Source organism: Puma concolor, chromosome E4 (genome assembly GCF_028749965.1).
Source record: "Puma concolor isolate L17-30 chromosome E4, mPumCon1.1.hap2, whole genome shotgun sequence".
Lineage (NCBI taxonomy): Eukaryota > Metazoa > Chordata > Mammalia > Carnivora > Felidae > Puma > Puma concolor.
The window spans coordinates 3,437,968-3,456,343 of NC_141683.1; the positions used below are offsets into that span (position 1 = coordinate 3,437,968).

At 45.5% G+C, this 18,376-nt stretch overlaps 2 protein-coding genes across 6 annotated transcripts; both read left to right on the plus strand.

The window, feature by feature from the left end:
• Positions 1–5,572: 5,572 nt before the first annotated feature.
• On the plus strand, positions 5,573–9,239 carry LOC112851737 (T-cell surface glycoprotein CD1a-like). Of its 2 annotated transcripts, none has more exons than XM_025915210.2 (6): positions 5,573–5,902; positions 6,447–6,713; positions 7,387–7,665; positions 7,865–8,143; positions 8,471–8,561; positions 8,708–9,239. In XM_025915210.2, exons 1-6 carry the CDS (start codon positions 5,842–5,844, stop codon positions 8,751–8,753), a joined length of 1,023 nt encoding a protein of 340 aa, XP_025770995.1. In that variant the 5' UTR covers positions 5,573–5,841; the 3' UTR covers positions 8,754–9,239. The 2 variants fall into 2 exon arrangements, with proteins under 2 accessions (XP_025770995.1, XP_086549966.1); XM_086693840.1 differs by lacking the exon at positions 5,573–5,902 and adding an exon at positions 6,062–6,289.
• A 121-nt stretch (positions 9,240–9,360) lies between these two features.
• On the plus strand, positions 9,361–17,689 carry LOC147572246 (T-cell surface glycoprotein CD1a-like). Of its 4 annotated transcripts, none has more exons than XM_086693828.1 (6): positions 9,361–10,411; positions 14,892–15,158; positions 15,835–16,113; positions 16,312–16,590; positions 16,917–17,007; positions 17,152–17,689. In XM_086693828.1, exons 1-6 carry the CDS (start codon positions 10,087–10,089, stop codon positions 17,243–17,245), a joined length of 1,335 nt encoding a protein of 444 aa, XP_086549954.1. In that variant the 5' UTR covers positions 9,361–10,086; the 3' UTR covers positions 17,246–17,689. The 4 variants fall into 4 exon arrangements, with proteins under 4 accessions (XP_086549954.1, XP_086549955.1, XP_086549956.1 ...); XM_086693829.1 differs by having other exon boundaries at positions 16,980–17,007; XM_086693830.1 differs by lacking the exon at positions 9,361–10,411 and adding an exon at positions 13,850–14,360.
• Positions 17,690–18,376: the final 687 nt, after the last annotated feature.

An 18,376-nucleotide genomic window follows, 5' to 3' on the forward strand; every position in this document is an offset into this window, starting at 1 on the left:
ATGAGTTTCCCAGACAAACAAAAGTTATGGGAATTCATGACCACTAACCCACAATACAAGAAATACTGAAAGGAACTGTGAGTAGTAAGGAAAGGAAAGATCAAAAGGAAAGGAAGCACAAAAGTAGTAAAAATAAGGATATACATAAAAATGAGTCAAAGGACTCACAAAATAAAGGAAGTAAAATATGACACCATATCCCTAAAATGTGGGGAGAGAGAATAAAGAATGATTTCAAAGTTAAGTGACCAATAAGTTAATATTGACTGCTATATACAGAAGATGATATATATAACCTAAATGATAACTACAAATCAAAAATTAATAGTAGGTACTCAAAAAATAAAGAGAAAACAATCCAAGTATATTACTAAAGAACACAACTAATCACAAAAAAAAGAGACCAAGAGGAGAAAGGACCAGAAAATACCTAAACAACAATGAAACAAGTAACAAAATGGGAGTAAGCATATGCCTAACAATAAATACATTGAATATAAGTAGATTAAATGCTGTAATCAAAAGACATAGTGTGATGAGATGGATGAAAAAACAAGTCATATCTCTATACTGGCTACAAAAGACTCATTTCAGACCTAAATACACATGTAGATTGAAAAGGAAGGGATGGAGAAACACTTATCCAGCAAATGAATGTGAAATGGAAGCCAAAATAGTGTTTAAAGGAAAAACTGTACCAAGAGACAAAGATGAACACTATGTACTAATAAATCAAATAATGGAACAAGAAATACAGCAGTTGTGAATATTTCTGCACCCTACATGAAAGCACCCAAATACATAAAGCAGTTAATAGCAAACACAAAGAGAATATGAACTAGGAACAATGGCTTTGAATGATACATCAAATCTGATAGATCTAAATGATATATTCAGAACATTCCATCCTAAAACAGCAGAATACATATTCTCTTCAAGTGCACATGAAACATCCTCCAGAACAGACCATATATTACACAATGAAACAAGTCTCAATAAATTCAAGAAGATGAAAATCATACCAAGCATCTTGTTCTGACAGCAACACTATGAAATTAGAAATTAACCACAAGAAAAAAAAATCTGGAAAAAGCATAAAATACATGAAGTGTAAATAACATGGCACTAAGCAATTAATGGATCAGCCCAAGAAATCAAAGAGGAAATAAAATTTCATGGAGACAAATGAAAATGAAAACACAATAGTCCAAAATTTCTGGGATATAGCAAAGGCTGTTTTAAGAGGAAGGTTTATAGCAATACAGGCCTACCTAAAGTAGCAAGAAAAATCTCTAGAAACAACCTAACCTTACAACTAAAGGAGCTCGAAAAAGAAGAAGAAATAAAACCCTTAAGCAGCAGAAGAAAGGAAAGAATAAAGATTAGAACAATTTAAATTATATAGAAAAATTTTTAGAAGGACACAAAAGAACAGATCAATGAAACTAGGAGGTGGTTCTTTCAATAGAACAACACAATTGATAAACATTTTGCCAGGTACATAAAAAAGGAGCGAGTAATAGAGTGAACTCAAACAAAATCAGAAATGAAAGAGGAAAATAACAACTGACACAACAGAAATAAAAAGGGTTTTGAGAGACTATTATGAAAAATTATACACCATCAAATTGGACAGCCTACAAGAAATGGATAGATTCCTAACAACACCTAATCTCCCATAAATGAAGTCAGGTGAAATAGAAACTTGGAGCAGACCATTTATCAGCAATGAAATTGAATCAGTGAGGAAAAAATTCCTAACAAACAAAAGTCCAGGACCAGAAACCTTCACAGGAGAATTCTACCAGATATTTAAAGAAGAAATAATACCTATTCTTCTCAAACTATTCCACAATATTGGGTGGAAAGCAGAGCTTCAAAATCATTTTATGAAGCCAGAATTATCCTGATACCAAAAGCAGATAAAAACACTATAAAAGAGAGAACTGCAGTCCAATACTTCAGATGAATAAAGATACAAAAATCCACATCATAGTAACATATTGAATCCAACAATACATTAAAAATTTCATTTGTAATGATCATGTGGAATTTATTCCTAAGATTCAGTATCATTCAATATTTACAAATCAATCAGTATTATATATGACATAACAAGAGACAGGATAAAAACTGTATGATCATTTCAATAGGTGCAGAAAACTTGTTTGACACAGTACAACATCCATTGATGATAAAGTCCCTCAACAAAATAGAGTTAGATATAACACAGCTCGACACAATAAAGGTCATATATAAAAAACCCACAGCAAACATCATACTTAATAGTGGAAAATTGAGACCATTTCCCTTCATTTCAGGAAGAAGGCAAGGATATCCTCTATCACCATTTTTATTCAACACAGTACTGGAAGTCTCAGCCACAGAAATCAGACAAGAAAAAGTACATCCAGATTTACCAAGAAGAAGAAAAACATTCAGTATTTGCAGATGACACAATACTATATATAAAAATCCTGAAGATCCCTCCAAAACTACCAGAGAAAATAAATGAATTCAGTATGGTCACAGTATACAGATTCAATTTAGAAAAATCCCTTGCATTTATATACACTAATAATGAGGCAGCAGAAAGAGAAATTAAGAAAACCATCCATTTATAGTTGCACCAAAAATAATAACATATCTAGGCATACACTTGACCAAAGAGGCAAAAGACCTGTGCTCTGAAAACCATAACACACTGATGAAAACATTTGAATGAGACACAAAGAAATGGAAAGGCATTCCATGCACATGGACTGGAAGAACAAATATGTGAACATGTGTATACTACTCAAAGCAATCTATAGATTTAGTGCAATACCGCTCTAAATCCCAATAGAATTTTTCACAGAACTAAAGCCAACAATGTAAAATTTGTATGCAACCACAAAAGACTCCAAATGGCCGAAGAAATCTGGAAAAAGAAAAACAAAGCTGGAGGTATCACAATTCCATATTTCAAGTTATACAACAAAGCTATGGTAATCAAAACAGTATGGTATTGGCACAAAAGTAGACACATAGATGAATGGAAGAGAGTAGGGAGCCCAGAAATAAATCAATGATCTTATGGTCAATTAATCTTTGACAAAGGAGGCAAGAATTTGCAATAGGAAAAAGAAAGTCTCTTCAACAAACGGTGTTGGGAAAACTGGACAGCTACATGTAAAAGAAACTAGACCACTTTCTTACACCATACATGAAAATGAACTTAAACTAGCTTAAGGACCTAAATGTGAGACCTGAAATCATATACATCGTAGAAAAGAGCATGCCCAGTAATGTCTCTGACATCAGCCACAGCAACGTTTTTCTAGATATGTCTCCTGAGGCAAGGGAAACAAAAGGAAAAGATAAGCTGTTGAGACTGCATCAAGATAAAAAGCTTCTGCACAGTGAAGGAAACAATTAACAAAACTAAAAGGCAGCCTATGGAATGGGAGAAGATATTACCAAATAACATATCTGATAAAGGATTAGTATCCAAAATATGTAAAGAACTTGTACAACAAAACACCAAAAAGACAAATCATCCAATTAAAAAATGGGCAGAAGACATGAATAGACATTTCTCCCAAGAGGACATCCAGATGGCCAACAGACCCCTGAAAAGATGCTCAACATCACTAATCGTCAGGGAAATGCAAAGCAAAACCACAACAAGAAATCACCTCACACCAGAGTGGCTAAATTTATTTATTTATTTATTTATTTATTTATTTATTAAAATTTTTATTTTTTCAATATATGAAGTTTATTGTCATATTGGTTTCCATACAACACACAGTGCTCATCCCAAAAGGTGCCCTCCTCAATACCCATCACCCACCCTTCCCTCCCTCCCAACCCCCATCAACCCTCAGTTTGTTCTCAGTTTTTTTCAGCGTTTATTTATTTTTGGGACAGAGAGAGACAGAGCATGAACGGGGGAGGGGCAGAGAGAGAGGGAGACACAGAATCGGAAACAGGCTCCAGGCTCTGAGCCATCAGCCCAGAGCCTGACACGGGGCTCGAACTCCCGGACCGCGAGATCGTGACCTGGCTGAAGTCGGACGCTTAACCGACTGCGCCACCCAGGCGCCCCTGTTCTCAGTTTTTAAGAGTCTCTTATGCTTTGGCTCTCTTCCACTCTAACCTCTTTTTTTTTTTTTTCCTTCCCCTCCCCCATGGGTTTCTGTTAAGTTTCTCAGGATCCACATAAGAGTGAAACCATATGGTATCTGTCTTTCTCTGTATGGCTTATTTCACTTAGCATCACACTCTCCAGTTCCATCCACGTTGCTACAAAAGGGCCGTATTTCATTCTTTCTCATTGCCACGTAGTACTCCATTGTGTATATAAGCCACAATTTCTTTATCCATTCATCAGTTGATGGACATTTGGGCTCTTTCCATAATTTGGCTATTGTTGAGAGTGCTGCTATAAACATTGGGGTACAAGTGCCCCTGTGCATCAGTACTCCTGTATCCTTTGGGTAAATTCCTAGCAGTGCTATTGCTGGGTCATAGGGTAGGTCTATTTTTAATTTTCTGAGGAACCTCCACACTGTTTTCCAGAGTGGCTGCACCAATTTGCATTCCCACCAACAGTGCAAGAGGGTTCCCTTTTCTCCACATCCTCTCCAGCATCTATAGTCTACTGATACAGAGTGGCTAAATTTAAACACAGAAGAAACAAGTGTTGGGGAAGATGTGGAGAAAAAGGAAGTTGCACCCTGCTGGTGGGAGTGCAAATTGGTACAGCCACTAAGGAAAACAGTATTGAGCTTCCTCAAAAAACTAAAAGCAGAATTACCATATGATCCATTAATTCTACTACTGTATACGTACCCAAGTAATACAAAAACAGCAATTTGAAAACATACACGCACCCTTATGTTTATTGCAGCATTACGTACAATAGCCAAGATATGGAAGCAGCCCTAGTGTCTGTGGATAGATGAATGGACAAATATGATGTGGTATACACATACAGTGGAATATCACTAGCTGCAACAAGGAGCGAAATCCTTCCATTTGCAACCGCATGGATAGATCTAGAAAATATGATTGTAAGTGAAATAAGTCAGTAAGAGAAAGACAAATAGCATATGATTCCACTTATACGTGGAATTTAAGAAACAAGAGAAACAAACAACAAAAAAAGAGATAAGAACAAAAAGAACTGGACCCTGAACTATAGAGAACACACTGCTGGTTACCAAGGAGGATGTGGTGGCATGTGGGTGAAGTAGGTGAAGCAGATTAGGATTACCCTTATATTGATGAGCACTGAGTAAGGTGTAGAGGTGCTGAATCACTCTATTGTACACCTAAAACTAATATAACACTGTATGTTAACTATACTGGAATTAAAAAAAAAAACCCAACCAAACAGAAGACCACTAACACTAATCAGCTGGGTTGGAGGTGAGACACGAAGGAAGTTCTTGGGCAGTGTCCCAAGGACTGGAGAGACAGGGTGACAGCAGACTCCAGGGCTGGGTGCTGGGGAACTGTGTGTTTTCATGGGTTACTGTCTGGATGACGAGAAAAGGCACGAGTGGTAGGGTCCCTTTTCCATGCCATGCAAGACTTGCTCCCCAGCACTTGAATTAGGGCCTCAGGGAGCAGGATGGAGGCAGGTGACAGGGAGAAGCTGGAAGCCGAGAGGAGGGTCAGACCCGGAGGAGAAGTGAAAGTCTGAGTAGGTGTCCAGGGTTGAGGGCGGAGACTCAGGGAAGGTGTGTGTGTTGAGAAGGAAGTCAGAAGAGAGGGGCTGCGTGTGGGGAGGTTTGTGAGAACAGACGTCAAAGACCCACTTTCTGAGAGAAAGAAAGAACATCTGCACATAAGATGCTGTTGTTGCAACTGGTCTTGCTCACGGTTCTTGTCCCAGGTGGTGACAGTGACGACGGTGAGGGCTCTGGGCCTGCCCTGTGGGGGCACGTGTGTGTGCGTGTGTCTGTGTGTGTGCTTGTATGTGTGCGCACACACATGTGTGCATTGGTGTGCATGTGCTTGTGTTCTGTATGTGTAAATATATGTGACTATGTGTGGATAGTGCCTGTGTGCGTCTCTCTGTTTGCATGTGTGCACATGTGTGTGTCTGTACATCTGTCTTTTTGTATGCGTGTGTGCGTAATTCTGAGTATTTGTGTGTGTACATACGTGCATTTGTGTCTGTGCATATGGGCATGCAGGGTGTGGGTTCCCCAGCACATACCTGGGGAGTGTGGGATGTCAGCCTAGTTCCTTCCTGAGCATCCTTGACCCCAGGGCCTTGTACTCTTCTGGACCATGGGTATGAAGCTCTGGGCTCTGGGGCAGCACATGTCTCCAGAGGGAACTATGGCTCCCTTTCCTCCAGATTTTGATGCCCCTCCCTGAGACCTTTTTCTTCATTCTCTCTCCTTCCCAATGCCCTCCTCTTCCTCAGTCTATCTGTTCTTCTCGTACAGACTTCCAGGAGCCAATCACTTTTCGAAGCATCATGACAGCATCCTTTTACAACCATTCCTGGACACAAAATCTGGGCTCTGCTTGGCTGGATGGGCTGCAGACTCATGGCTGGGACAGCGAGAAAGGCATTTTCATGTACAAGCGGCCTTGGTCCAAGGGCAACTTCAGCGAGAAGGAGCTGAGGGAAGAGGAAAGGACATTACAGACATTCTCCATGATTTTTCCTTTGATATTTCAGAACCATGTTCGTCAATGGCAACTTGAATGTGAGTTTGGATCCATCAGGGCAGATGGGATGGAGGTGGCAGGCGTGTGCATCTCCTTGAGTTCCTTCTTCCTCTAGGAAGGAGTGTCCCCTGGCTTCTGAACTTCATGTCTCTCCCCATCGTAAAACTGAATTCCACATGTGTTTAGGGGGCAGAACCTAGACCCCGATTCTTGAAAACCTTCATGTCTTCTGCTACTTCCCATCCTCTCATTGACCACAGGCTGTGTTGTCATGTCTCTATTGGTATCTCCCATGACCACCCCACTTCCTGGCCTCCAGCCAGGTACCCACCTCTCCCTCACTCTGTGACTGATCCTTGAAATGTGCTTTTCACCCAATCCAGATCGCTCAGTGAATCTATGTGTTTCCTGTACCCACTGCTCTCCCCTCACCCTAGATGATTTTATCCCAGCTCTCCATTGGAGACCTTCCCTGTTCTCTGCCACACCCTTCCAGTATCTTCTCCCACATTTGTGCCTTCCTCAGTCATTCACCTCTTCCTCTGCCTCCAGGGACTACCCATTTTCTGAGCCTCCACCGAAACCAAACTTTGCTCCATTCTTTCCAATACACTCAATATCTCCCTCTGCTTTCTTTGCCTTTCACTTATATTCACCTCATTTCATTTCTTTCTCTCTCCCTTTCCTATAACACACAGCCTCTGTTCCCAGATCCCTTTCAGGTACAGGTGGCAAAAGGCTGTGGACTACATGTTGGGGAGCCATCAGTAGGCTTCATGAAGATTGCATATGAAGGATCAGATCTCGTGAGCTTCCAGAACATGTCATGGTGGCCATCTCCGAAAGGAGGAAGGAGGGCTCAGCAGGTCTCCAAACTATTCAATCAGTACCATGTGGTCAACTTAAGAATACGAGCACATATTATTGACATCTGCCCCCGTTTCCTCTTGGGTCTTCTAGACGCAGGGAAGGCAGATCTTCAGCGGCAAGGTCAGTCCTGCTCCCTCCCTCCAAGCCTTCTCTATTTTGCACTCATAAATTTGCAACATTTCCTCAAATTCAGAGTGAAAAGGGGCCAAGAGGGAGAGGGGTGATGTTGACCGGTTTCTAGAGGTGGAAAGACGTGTGTATCTAAAGCGATGTGAAGATTTACCTTCTCAGTCTGAGAATACCTGTCCTGTGTCTGCAGTGAGGCCAGAGGCCTGGCTGTCCACTGGCCCAAGTCCGGGGCCTGGCCATCTGCTCCTCGTGTGCCACGTCTCTGGTTTCTACCCAAAGCCAGTATGGGTGACGTGGATGCGGGGTGAGGAGGAGCACCAGGGAACCCGGCGAGGTGACATCTTGCCCCATGCTGATGGGACATGGTATCTTCAGACGTCCTTGGACGTGGAAGCCAGAGAGGCAGCCGGCCTGTCTTGCCGAGTGAGACACAGCAGTCTAGAAGGCCAGGATATGGTCTTCTACTGGGGTGAGAAAGGGTGGGGTCCCCTCTGGGAAAGACGGTGGCAGGTCCTCAGAGCCAGAGAACCTGAAGAGAAACTTGGGATTCTAGGATTCCAGACTAAAAAGTACATGTATTTAGTAACCCAGGAAGTGGTGAGCTGTATGTGAGGGTCCTGTAGATGTGGGAGGAAGCAGAGATTGGGTGAACGGTCCATCTCTGAGCAGGGATAGAAATGAGAAGGAGGAAGGGTGGTTGGTGAGGCAGAAGGTGATGGGAGCAAAAAGGACCAGGTAGGTGCAGGTCAACCCGGGGTGGATGGGCATTGACACCCTCTGTGCACCAAACCCACAGAGCAACACCGCCCTGTGGACTTGCTCTTCCTGGTGGTGATCGTGCCTCTGGTGCTTCTGGCAGGTCTTGCCTCCTGGCTCTGGAAGCGTCGGTAAGTCTCTGGAGCCACCTTTCTGCACTTTCCGAAGTGTCTCCCCACTTTCCTGTCTGTCCTCAGCCCTCCTCGTCCCAGTGTCGTTCCCCCTGCATTCCTCACCTCCCCCTGCTGCAGAACAATTTCCAGTCTGTTCCTCCCAGGAAATCACACAAGACACCTCAGTGTACTGGCCTCCCTTTGGAGTGAGATCCCGGCAGCCCAGGACCAGGACATCCCTAAACCCAGCTCAGTGGTGATGGACCAGCAAGTCTCTGTGTGACTGTTGTCTTTCCTTTCTGGTCAGTGATCAGTTGTCAAGATGAGTTAAGTGTAGTTTAGGGGGATTTGTTGTTCTGACCTGACTCTGGGACTTAAATCTCAAAATTATCTCAGAGTATAATGAAGTCCCAGCAATGTCCATGCGTCACAGGCATCAGACATCACTTCCTCCAGTGAGCCGTCCCTTATTCATAACTGGAAGCAGTCTTTGCTTCGTGAGAATTAGCACCACATTTTCCTGCACTTGGCAAATCTATTCCTGACCCCCAGCCCTTGTTGCCAACAGTTAGGGTCCTTTCCCTTCTAATTCTTAGGACTTTAGAGATGAGGTCCATGTCTTTTTAATATTTGTATCCTTGGCAAGGAGCCCCACTGCATGGAATATGTCCTCAATAAATACCTGTGTTGAATTTATGTCAGTTTCATAGGTTTGTCTTTTTCTTTTGCCTCCTGACAGGTTTGTAGTAGTTCAGATGTTTGTACACGTGGACATTTCTGGAAAATAACGTTGACATAGAAGGGACGGAAAAGGTGAAAAATATTGGGAGGGGGAGAGCAAATCATGGCACTTCACCAAACTTCTCCCCTACATTGGACTATTTGCCTGCTTCTGTTGGGTCCAGTCCACCTGTCATGCTCTCATGGCCACCTTGTGGTTTTTGGTTGGTTGACTCCACCCTCGTGTGTAGCCCTGGGTTCTAATCAGCCTGACTTCCTCAGGAGAAAGCATCTTTGACAATGTGACAGGACAAAGGATGGACAGGTAACCTCCAGTTCATGACAATCATCAGACAGCTGCCACTTGTCCTTGCCCAGAGTGATGGTTCAGGGCCACGCACCTGCTCCAGGTGGCTCAGGTCACAGGCATTCTGATTCCCGTGGTCAATGGCAGAGAATGAGATGATCTTTCTTGTCCCAGATGATAAGGTCAGGGTATGAAGCGTAAACAACTGCAATCCATTTTTCAGCAGCAGAACAGCAAGCCTGAGGATGACACCTGCATTCAAGAAGGCAGAGAAATTGTACATGTGAAGTTTTCCAAGAGGTTGGATCCAACGTGTTCTCACCACAAGAATGAGAAGAAGAGAAAAGAAAGAGAAAGGAGAGGACCCAGATGTGAGGTGGTGGGGTAGTGTGGTTGTGGGCATCACGTCACCCTGTACATCAAGTGTGTACTTCGTTTTATGTTTTTTTTTGGAGAAAACAGAGTTTATTGCCCAGCAATTAAAAGTATTCAAATGTGGGATGAAAGCTACATAAAATGTTAATTTTCACGCTTTGCTTGAATTCAGGTTTTCTTGACCAATGCTTCATTTTCCTTCAAAATGCTGCATGCCACTCGAGGCTCGGCAGCTCAGGACCTGAGCGTCACCTGCAGCTCCCTGCATGCCGTGTGCACTGGGCTCCCGACGTTCTTCAGGCCGTCCTCTCGGAGAAGCTGTTGGAAGACTTTCATCAGGAGGACCTTTGTTCATGTCACATCACAGGCTCTGCTGCACCAGCCAGAGCTGGCGAAGGCCCATGTGGCCCGTGGGGCCTCCTAGCCGTCCTTCCTCAGGGGCTAGAAAACTGCACTCTGTACAAAGGTACAATTTTCATTTGTCATCATATTCCCGTGAAGCAGAAAACAGTAGCAACAACAAAACCAAAGCATCACAAAAGTGAAGGCAGACGCACAAACCCGCAGAATGGACTGGAGCCCCAATAACCCTGGGATCCCCGGTTCCATCAGCCCATTCATTTCCTGTATGGTTTCAGCCCACAAAGGTGGATTTCTGTCCTTTGTGATTGGGTGCTCCCTCTGATGGATGTGGACGTGGCCCCTGGGGATGCTGGGATAATATCTCTCTTCCTTGCAGTGTTCTTCCTCACTCTTCTCTTCCTTGCCTTCAATTCTTGAAAATATTCCTCTATTCTTTTTCTTGCCTGCTTGCCTTTTTCTTCACGTGTCCTCACCTGTCACACTCTTACCCTGTCTTATTGACACTGACATCTGGATCAATCCCTATCCTGGGTGTTTTCGTGGGTTTCTAACAAACCGCTGATCAGGAATCGAGTGCTGGTTCAGCTGCTGGATACGTGGTAAAAATTTTCTCCAGGGTTTTCCTAGAGATGGAAGGGTAAGCTGCACCAGCCTTCATGAACCAGGAGCTGTCGTGGCAATGGCATTAAATACTCAAAATGCGAGAAATTTTCCATGGATTTCTTCCCAACACATGTATTCATTCATTCACTCATTCATTCATTCATTCATTCGTACATTCTGTTATTCATTCATTCATTCATTCATGACTTAGTCAGCTTTTCCTATTTGTATGGTAAACATGTTCTCTAAGACTGGTTCTAAAATGTATGAGAGGCAGCTGTGTGTACAGGTGTTTAAGACATAACACATAATCTTGTCCTCCAAGCTTTTTTTTTTTTTTTGATATGTACATTTAATCATTCAGAGCAAACTTTAGAATTGGTAAATAAGAAAATTTAACCTCATAGATTTCAGCAATAATTGCTTTATTAAATGATCCATGAATCACACATCACCCCATGTGGCCCTCAGGTAGGCACTTGGAGAAGTTGTACAAATGGAAGGTTTGTACAGAGGGAGGGTGGGGCCGGGGAGATAGCAGCAAATGTGAAGGATTGTTCCAGGAATCAGGCCTCTTTCTTGGGGGAAGAGAAAGGGCTCTTATCATGCATGTGACCTCATCTGTCTTCGGGGGCTGGAGAGAAACCAGGTGACAGACTCATTGCTCAGTGGAAAGAAAAATTTGCTGGTGATGACTGGGTAAGGCTACATTTCTGGGTGGTTGTAGTTTGTTCAATTGGGTATGAAGTCCCAGGGAGGGAACTCAGCTGATGACATCATTTTGGGTCTGCGATTTTCTTTTTCTAACAGGATGTGGCTCAAGGGCATGTATCTTCATCGTCTTGAACCCCCACCAGCAGGAGCTGCCCTTGGTTCCCTGCTGGCTGGTCTGCTTCAGATAGAGAGGGGGACGCTACCTCTGCTCTGGTCCAGTCCCCTCCTCAGCCAGGTGCTTCGTGTTTCAGTTTGGGGACTGGGCCTTCCGAGAGTTCCCCCTTTGCTCAGAAGATGGAGCCTCTTAGTCTGGGACAAGGTGTGTTCCTGTCCCTTCCCCCACTGCCCCTCACCCTAGCTGCAGAGTGGCTCACTGTGCCCTGAGGTAGTGGGGCTCCCTGCCCTTCCCACACCCAGTGAAGGCTCCTTTCTGTGTGGGGGATGGTGGCCTTCCCGCCCTTCTCAGGAGGGAGCTGCTGTCAGACCCCAGGCTTGTACCACCAGAAAGCAGTTCTCTGGTCTGAATCCTGGACTTCAGTTTGTCAGGACCCTGGGAAGCCAATGGGCAAAAGCCTAGAGACATATCAAATTTGCTAAGTCTGTGACTCTCAGGGCCTCCCAGTCCTCAATGAGCCTTCAGTCATTTGTTAACAATTGTAGCTGAATTATTCATTCTGGTTTATAAAGCCTCTGGCATCTGAATCCCTGATTTCCTTGGAGGAGTCTGTATTTCCCTAGATTTTTGGGTTGACAACTTGCTCTCACCCTTCAACTTTGATGGATTCCAGAGAAGCGATTTGGGCGATCCAGCTTTTCAAAATCTTATGTGTGGGAGTGAGCTCTTTCCAATTTTCTATGTTCCAGTCTGAACTTGCCAAAAATATTATCTTTCTCTCAACAGCCTGAGTTTATTTCAGTTTACTGGTCATCCAAGAAATAACAAGACAAATAGCCCAAACACATTATCCAGATGACATAAAGCACAAATACTTAAGGGCTTTTAAACACTTAAGAACACCACGGAAGTAGAAGGTCAGCATGTCCAGCACGGCCAACTCATGATAAGACAAGCATGGAACATTCTAGCAGGAATAGTAGGAAAGGAATCTGGATACATGATTCCAGAACACTCTATTAAGTCCACACACTATAAATTCCCATGATTTCTTGTTGTAGATTTGCCGTAGGACCCTCGGTGTGAACTTCATGGTTATTAGCATATGCTTGACTCCAAAAGATACCTGTGTAGATTCAGATTTCATCAAGTAGGATTACAACTAATACTTTTGGATACTAAAAACATTTTTATGCCAAAGAAATCCATAACCTTTAAGAATAATTTGATGCCTGAACTGAATTATTCAATCACTTAGAGTTAATCATCGAGCGCCTACCACTTGCCAGGCCCTGTTGGATTTGGGATCCGGTTCCAGGGGATTCGAAACACCTGAGCCAACCACTGAGTCAAGATTCTGAGAGGGCAAACACCTGTAAAGGTCACCACTTTAGTAAATATTGTTTCAGGCAGGTTTGTTAGAGTCTATGGTCTGCACATTAAAAGAAAACTCAGCACACCAAAATGGTTAGTTCTTGGTTGACGTGATTTTCTTCCCAAGTAGACTAAAAGCTCCTTGAATACTGGTTGCATTGTGAACACTGTATTGTCATGCGTGTAGCGAGGTGCTTGGATCCAGGAAGCTGTTAAGCGACGGTTTGGTGAGTGAATATACATTAATGCAAGTCCGACTGAGGGGGTATTCTTCAGATGTTTCAATACCCTGTGGTCTCTCTGATGGCAACTGATTCTCCCCTAAAAATAATGGTGAACTGGTGGTTGTTGATACTGTTACACAGGCAATCATGGCGAAATTTGGAAATAGAGTAAGTGTTAAAAGAAACCCATGGACTCAAAATGGGGCCTTGGGCAGGCCAACTCCCCAAACCTTGTTTAACCTAACCTAAGTGCATTCCAACCTCCCCCAGAAATGTAAGTCTTCCCCCGTCATTGAGGAATTCTCTGTTCATCACAAGTGAGGTCCTCTCTCACATGGACCCTCTCCATCCCCCAAGAGAGGAGGTCATCTGCATGATTAAACCCCTTTCCTCAATTAAAAGAAGGTGACCTTCAAATTTATCTGGTTGATTTTGAATTTTAATGCAGACAGTGAGAAGGCATAGATGGGAATGGGTTGGGGTGGGGGTGAGACATGGACGGAAGCCCTTGTGGGGTGTCCCAAGGTCACGAGAAGGTGACAGCAGGGGCCAGGGCTGGGTGCTGGGGAGCCGTGTGTCTTCATGGGTTACTGTCTGGACGAGGAGAAAAGGCATGAGAGGTAAGGTCCCTTTTCCATGCCACACGAGACTTGTTCCCCAGCCTGAACAGGGCCTGAATCTGGGCCTCAGGGAGCACGACGGAGGCTGGTGACAGGGGGAAGCTGGAAGCCAGAGAGGAGGGTCAGACCCAGAGGGGAAGTGAGAGTCTGAGTAGGTGTCCAGGGTTGAGGGCGGAGCCCATTTGCATTGTCGCGGAGACTCAGGGAAGGCGGGTGTGTTGAGAAGGAAGTCAGAAGAGAGGGGCTGCGTGTGGGGAGGTTTGTGAGAACAGAAGCCAAAGACCCACTTTCCGAGAGAAAGAAAGAACATCTGCAAAAAGATGCTGTTGTTGCAACTGGTCTTGCTCACGGTTCTCTTCCCAGGTGGTGACAGTGACGATGGTGAGGATGTGGCCCTGCCTGGTCGGTGCAAGAGTGTTTGTCTACATTTGTGTGATGTGTGTCATGTGTGCACATATGTTGTTGTGTACATGTGTGCGTGTGTGTATATGTGTATGAGTATGTGTGTATAGGTGCCTGTGTGTGTACCTCTGTGTGTTTCTGCCGTGTGTGCACGTGTGTGGGTGGGTGTCTGTATGTCTGTGTTTGCGTCTGTGTCTATGTGCGTGCATATCACGTGTAACTCTGAGTGTGTGTGTACATGTGTGCATCGGTGTCTGTGCGCGTGTGCACACATGGTGTGGGTTCCCCAGCACATCCCTGGGGAGTGAGGCATGTCCACCTGGTTCCTCCCTGAGCATCCCCGACCCCAGGGCCTTGTGCTCCTCTGAATGATGGGTGCCAAGCTCGGGGCTCTGGGGCAGCACGCGTCTCCAGAGGGAACTATGGCTCCCTGTCCTCCAGATTTCGGTGCCCCTCCCTGGCCCCTTTTGCTGATTCTCTCTCCTTCCCTCTGCCCTCCTCTTCCTCAGTCTGTCTGTTCTTCTGGCACAGACTTCCAGGAGCCAATCACTTTTCGAATCATCCTGACCGCATCTTTTTACAACCGTGCCCGGGCACAAAATCAGGGTTCAGCTTGGCTGGGACAGCTGCAGACTCATGGCTGGGACAGCAAGACCGGAGCTTTCATTTTCCTGCGGCCTTGGTCCAGGGGCAACTTTAGCAACGAGCATTTCGTGGAACTGGAAAAGTTATTCCATTCATACTCCATTAGATTTCTTCAGGTATTTCAGGACCATGTCAGTCAATGGCAGCTTGAATGTGAGTTCAGGTCCCTCAGGGCAGGTGGGATGGAGGTGGTCGGTGTGTGTGTAACCTTGAGTTCCTTCTTCCTCCTGGGTAGACCCTCCACTGGCTACTGAACCTCTCGACTCCCCATCGTAAAACTGAATCACACCCCTCTGTTCACGGGGCAGAAGCCAGACCCTGATTCTCGAAAAGCTTTATGTCTTCTGCTCCTTCCCCTCCTCTCGTTGACCTCAGGCTGTGCTCTGAGGCCTCTAGTAATGTCTGCAGTGACCACCCCATTCCCTGGCCTGCAGCCAGACATCCTCCTCTCCCTCACTCTGTGACTGATCCTTGAAATGTGCTTTTCTCCCTGTTCAGTCCCCTCAATGACCTCTGTCTATGTGTTCCTTGTATCCACTTCTCTCTTCTCACCCTAGATGATTTTATCCAAGCTCTCCAGTGGAGGCCTTCCCTGTTCTCTGCCCACACCCTTCCAGTCACTTCTCCAACATTTGTTTCTTCCGCATTCACCTCCTCCTCTGCCTCCAGTGACCACCACTTCCCCTCTCTCTGAGCCTTCACTCAAAGCACACTTTGCTTGATTCCTTCCAATACCCTCAACTTCTCCTTCTTCCGTCCATGGCTTCCACTCACCTCATGTCAACACTTTCCCTTCTCTATTCCTGTATCTCACAACCTCTCTTTCCAGATCCGTTTCAGGTCCAGCTGGAAGGAGGCTGTGAGCTGCACCTTGGAGAAGCATCAGTAGGATTTGTGAGGGTTGCATATCAAGGATCAGATCTTATGAGCTTCCAGAACACGTCATGGTGGCCATCTCCAAAGGGAGGCGGAAGGACCGAGGAAGTCTGCACACTCTTCAATCGGTTCTATGTGGTCAATGAAATTATACACACACTTTTCATTGATACCTGCCCTCAGTTCCTCTTGGGTCTTCTTGATGCAGGAAAGGCTTATCTCAAGCGACAAGGTCAGTCCTGCTCCCAACCTCCAAGCATTCTCTCTGTGCATTCATAAATTCGCACCATTTCTCAGCTTCAGGGTAAGAGGGGGCCAAGAGGGAGAGGGGATGATGCTGACAGGTTTCTAGAGGTGGAGCGATGTAGGTATCTCAACTGACGTGAAGATCTTCCCTCTCAGTCTGAGAATTCCTGTCCTGTCTCTGCAGTGAGGCCCGAGGCCTGGCTGTCCACTGGCCCCAGTCCAGGGCCTGGCCGTCTGCTCCTCATGTGCCACGTCTCTGGCTTCTACCCAAAGCCAGTGTGGGTGACGTGGATGCGGGGTGACCAGGAGCAACAGGGCACCCGACGAGGCGAGGTCTTGCCCCATGCTGACGGGACATGGTATCTTCAGACGTCCTTGGACGTGGAAGCCAGAGAGGCAGCTGGCCTGTCTTGCCGAGTGAGACACAGCAGTCTAGGAGGCCAGGATATTGTCCTCTACTGGGGTGAGAAAGGGCTGGTGCCAGGCAGGGAAAGGGTGGTCCTCCAGCAGTGCAGGAGAGACAGATACAAAGTTGGGATTCTAGGGACTCCAGATCATAAAGGACTAAAATTTAGTGACCTAAGAAATGGAGAGCTGGGTGTGAGGGTCCTGTAGATACAGCAGGAAGCAGAGGGTTGGTTGAAGGGTCCATCTGTGAGCAGGGATGGGAGAGGAGAAAGAGGAAGGGTGGTTGGTGAGGCAGAGGGTGACGGGAGAAAAAGGACCAGGAAGGTGCAGTTGAACCCAGGATGGATGGGAATTGACACCCTCTGTGTACCAAAGGAACAGAGCAGCACCGCCCTGTGAGCTTGGTCTTCCTGGTGGTGCTGGTGCCCCTGGTGCTTCTGGCAGGTCTTGCGTTCTGGCTCTGGAAGCGCTGGTAAGTCTGGAACCACCTTCCTGCTCTTTCCCAACTGTGTCCCCACCTTCCTGTCTGTCCTCAGCCCTCCTCCAAATCCATGCTCCTCCCCCTGGAGTCCTCACCTCCACCTGCTGCAGAGCATTTCCAATCTGTTCCTCCCAGGAAATCACACTGGAGACCTCAGTGCACTGGCCTCCCTTCGGAGAGAAATCCCAGCAGCCCCGGTTCCAGCACTTACCTAAACCCAGCTCAGTGATGACGGATTTGCAAGTCTCTGCGTGCAACTTTTGTCTTTCCTTTGTGCTTGATGATCAGTTGTCAATATCGGCCAAGAATAATTTAGCGGGCTTTGTTGTTCTCACCTGATTCTTGGAGTTAAATTCTACATTTTCTCCAAGTAAAATGAAGCCTGAGTACCTCCCTGGGTCACAGGCATCAGATGCCACTTCCTCCAGGGAGCCCTCCCTGATTTTCAAGGGGAAGCAGTCTCTGCCTGCTGAGAATTTCCAACGTCCATAGTTTCTCTTTGGCAAACGTATGACTCACTTCCCATCCCTTATTGTCCCCAGTTGGGTCCCTTTTCCATCCTAATTCTTAGGCCTCTTGAGAGTAAAGTCCATGTCTTTCTAATATTTGTATCCTTGGCAAGGAGTCTCGCCTGCATGGAATATGTCCCTAATAAAAGTCTGTGTTGAATTGATGCCAATTTCATAGTTTTTTCTTCTTTCGCCTCCTGTGGTGTTTGTAGTAGTTGAGACGTTTGATGTTCTTCTTGTCAAAAGTCTTTTCACTTTGCCTGGAGACTTGATACTGTTATGGTTCCTTGGTAACATCTCTGAGCCTCTGAGGAGAATACAGTTTTGTCTGTGGATATTTCTATTATTTAAACACAGACACCTGTTGGAGTGGACCTGTTGTGGATGAAAGGAGGAGGGCAGATACAGGTCCTGGCTGTTTGAGGCCCTCAGGACAGCAGCAGAGACATCACCTTGGGGCTTGTTGGCAATATAGGGGCTTGGCCTCAGCTGAGGTTCACTGCATCACAATTTGCATTTTAGCAAAACCAGCAGGGATTCACAGGTGCATAAATGTGGTGCCTGAGAGGTAGCAGTGAGAGTAAGTCCCTGGAGGGAAATGAGTGGGTCCAGAAAAGCCAGTAAGAGTGTTGTGCTCAGGAATGAACGCGGGTCCGGCAGGGAGAGGGCATACAGAGCATCCTCACCTTGGTGGCTGCTGTGTCCCAGTCCCTGAGGACACGGAATCAGCCACAGTGAGCCGTTGCTCCTGGAGTTAATAGGGGGTTGGGATCATGGGAGCCTCTGCCTGCAACACTTGCCCACTGATGAATACACAGCCTTGTTTCCTGTGTGTTTGTGTTTAAATAGAG

Excerpts from the sequence above, each read along its gene's own strand:
- LOC112851737 (XM_025915210.2), top strand. The coding sequence starts at position 5,842 with ATGCTGTTGTTGCAACTGGTCTTGCTCACGGTTCTTGTCCCAGGTGGT. Across the intron at positions 5,903-6,446 it reads AGGTGGTGACAGTGACGACG|ACTTCCAGGAGCCAATCACT; the intron begins GTGAGGGCTCTG and ends CTTCTCGTACAG. Across the intron at positions 7,666-7,864 it reads GGCAGATCTTCAGCGGCAAG|TGAGGCCAGAGGCCTGGCTG; the intron begins GTCAGTCCTGCT and ends CTGTGTCTGCAG.
- LOC147572246 (XM_086693828.1), top strand. The coding sequence starts at position 10,087 with ATGTTAATTTTCACGCTTTGCTTGAATTCAGGTTTTCTTGACCAATGC. Across the intron at positions 16,114-16,311 it reads GGCTTATCTCAAGCGACAAG|TGAGGCCCGAGGCCTGGCTG; the intron begins GTCAGTCCTGCT and ends CTGTCTCTGCAG. Across the intron at positions 16,591-16,916 it reads GGATATTGTCCTCTACTGGG|AGCAGCACCGCCCTGTGAGC; the intron begins GTGAGAAAGGGC and ends CCAAAGGAACAG.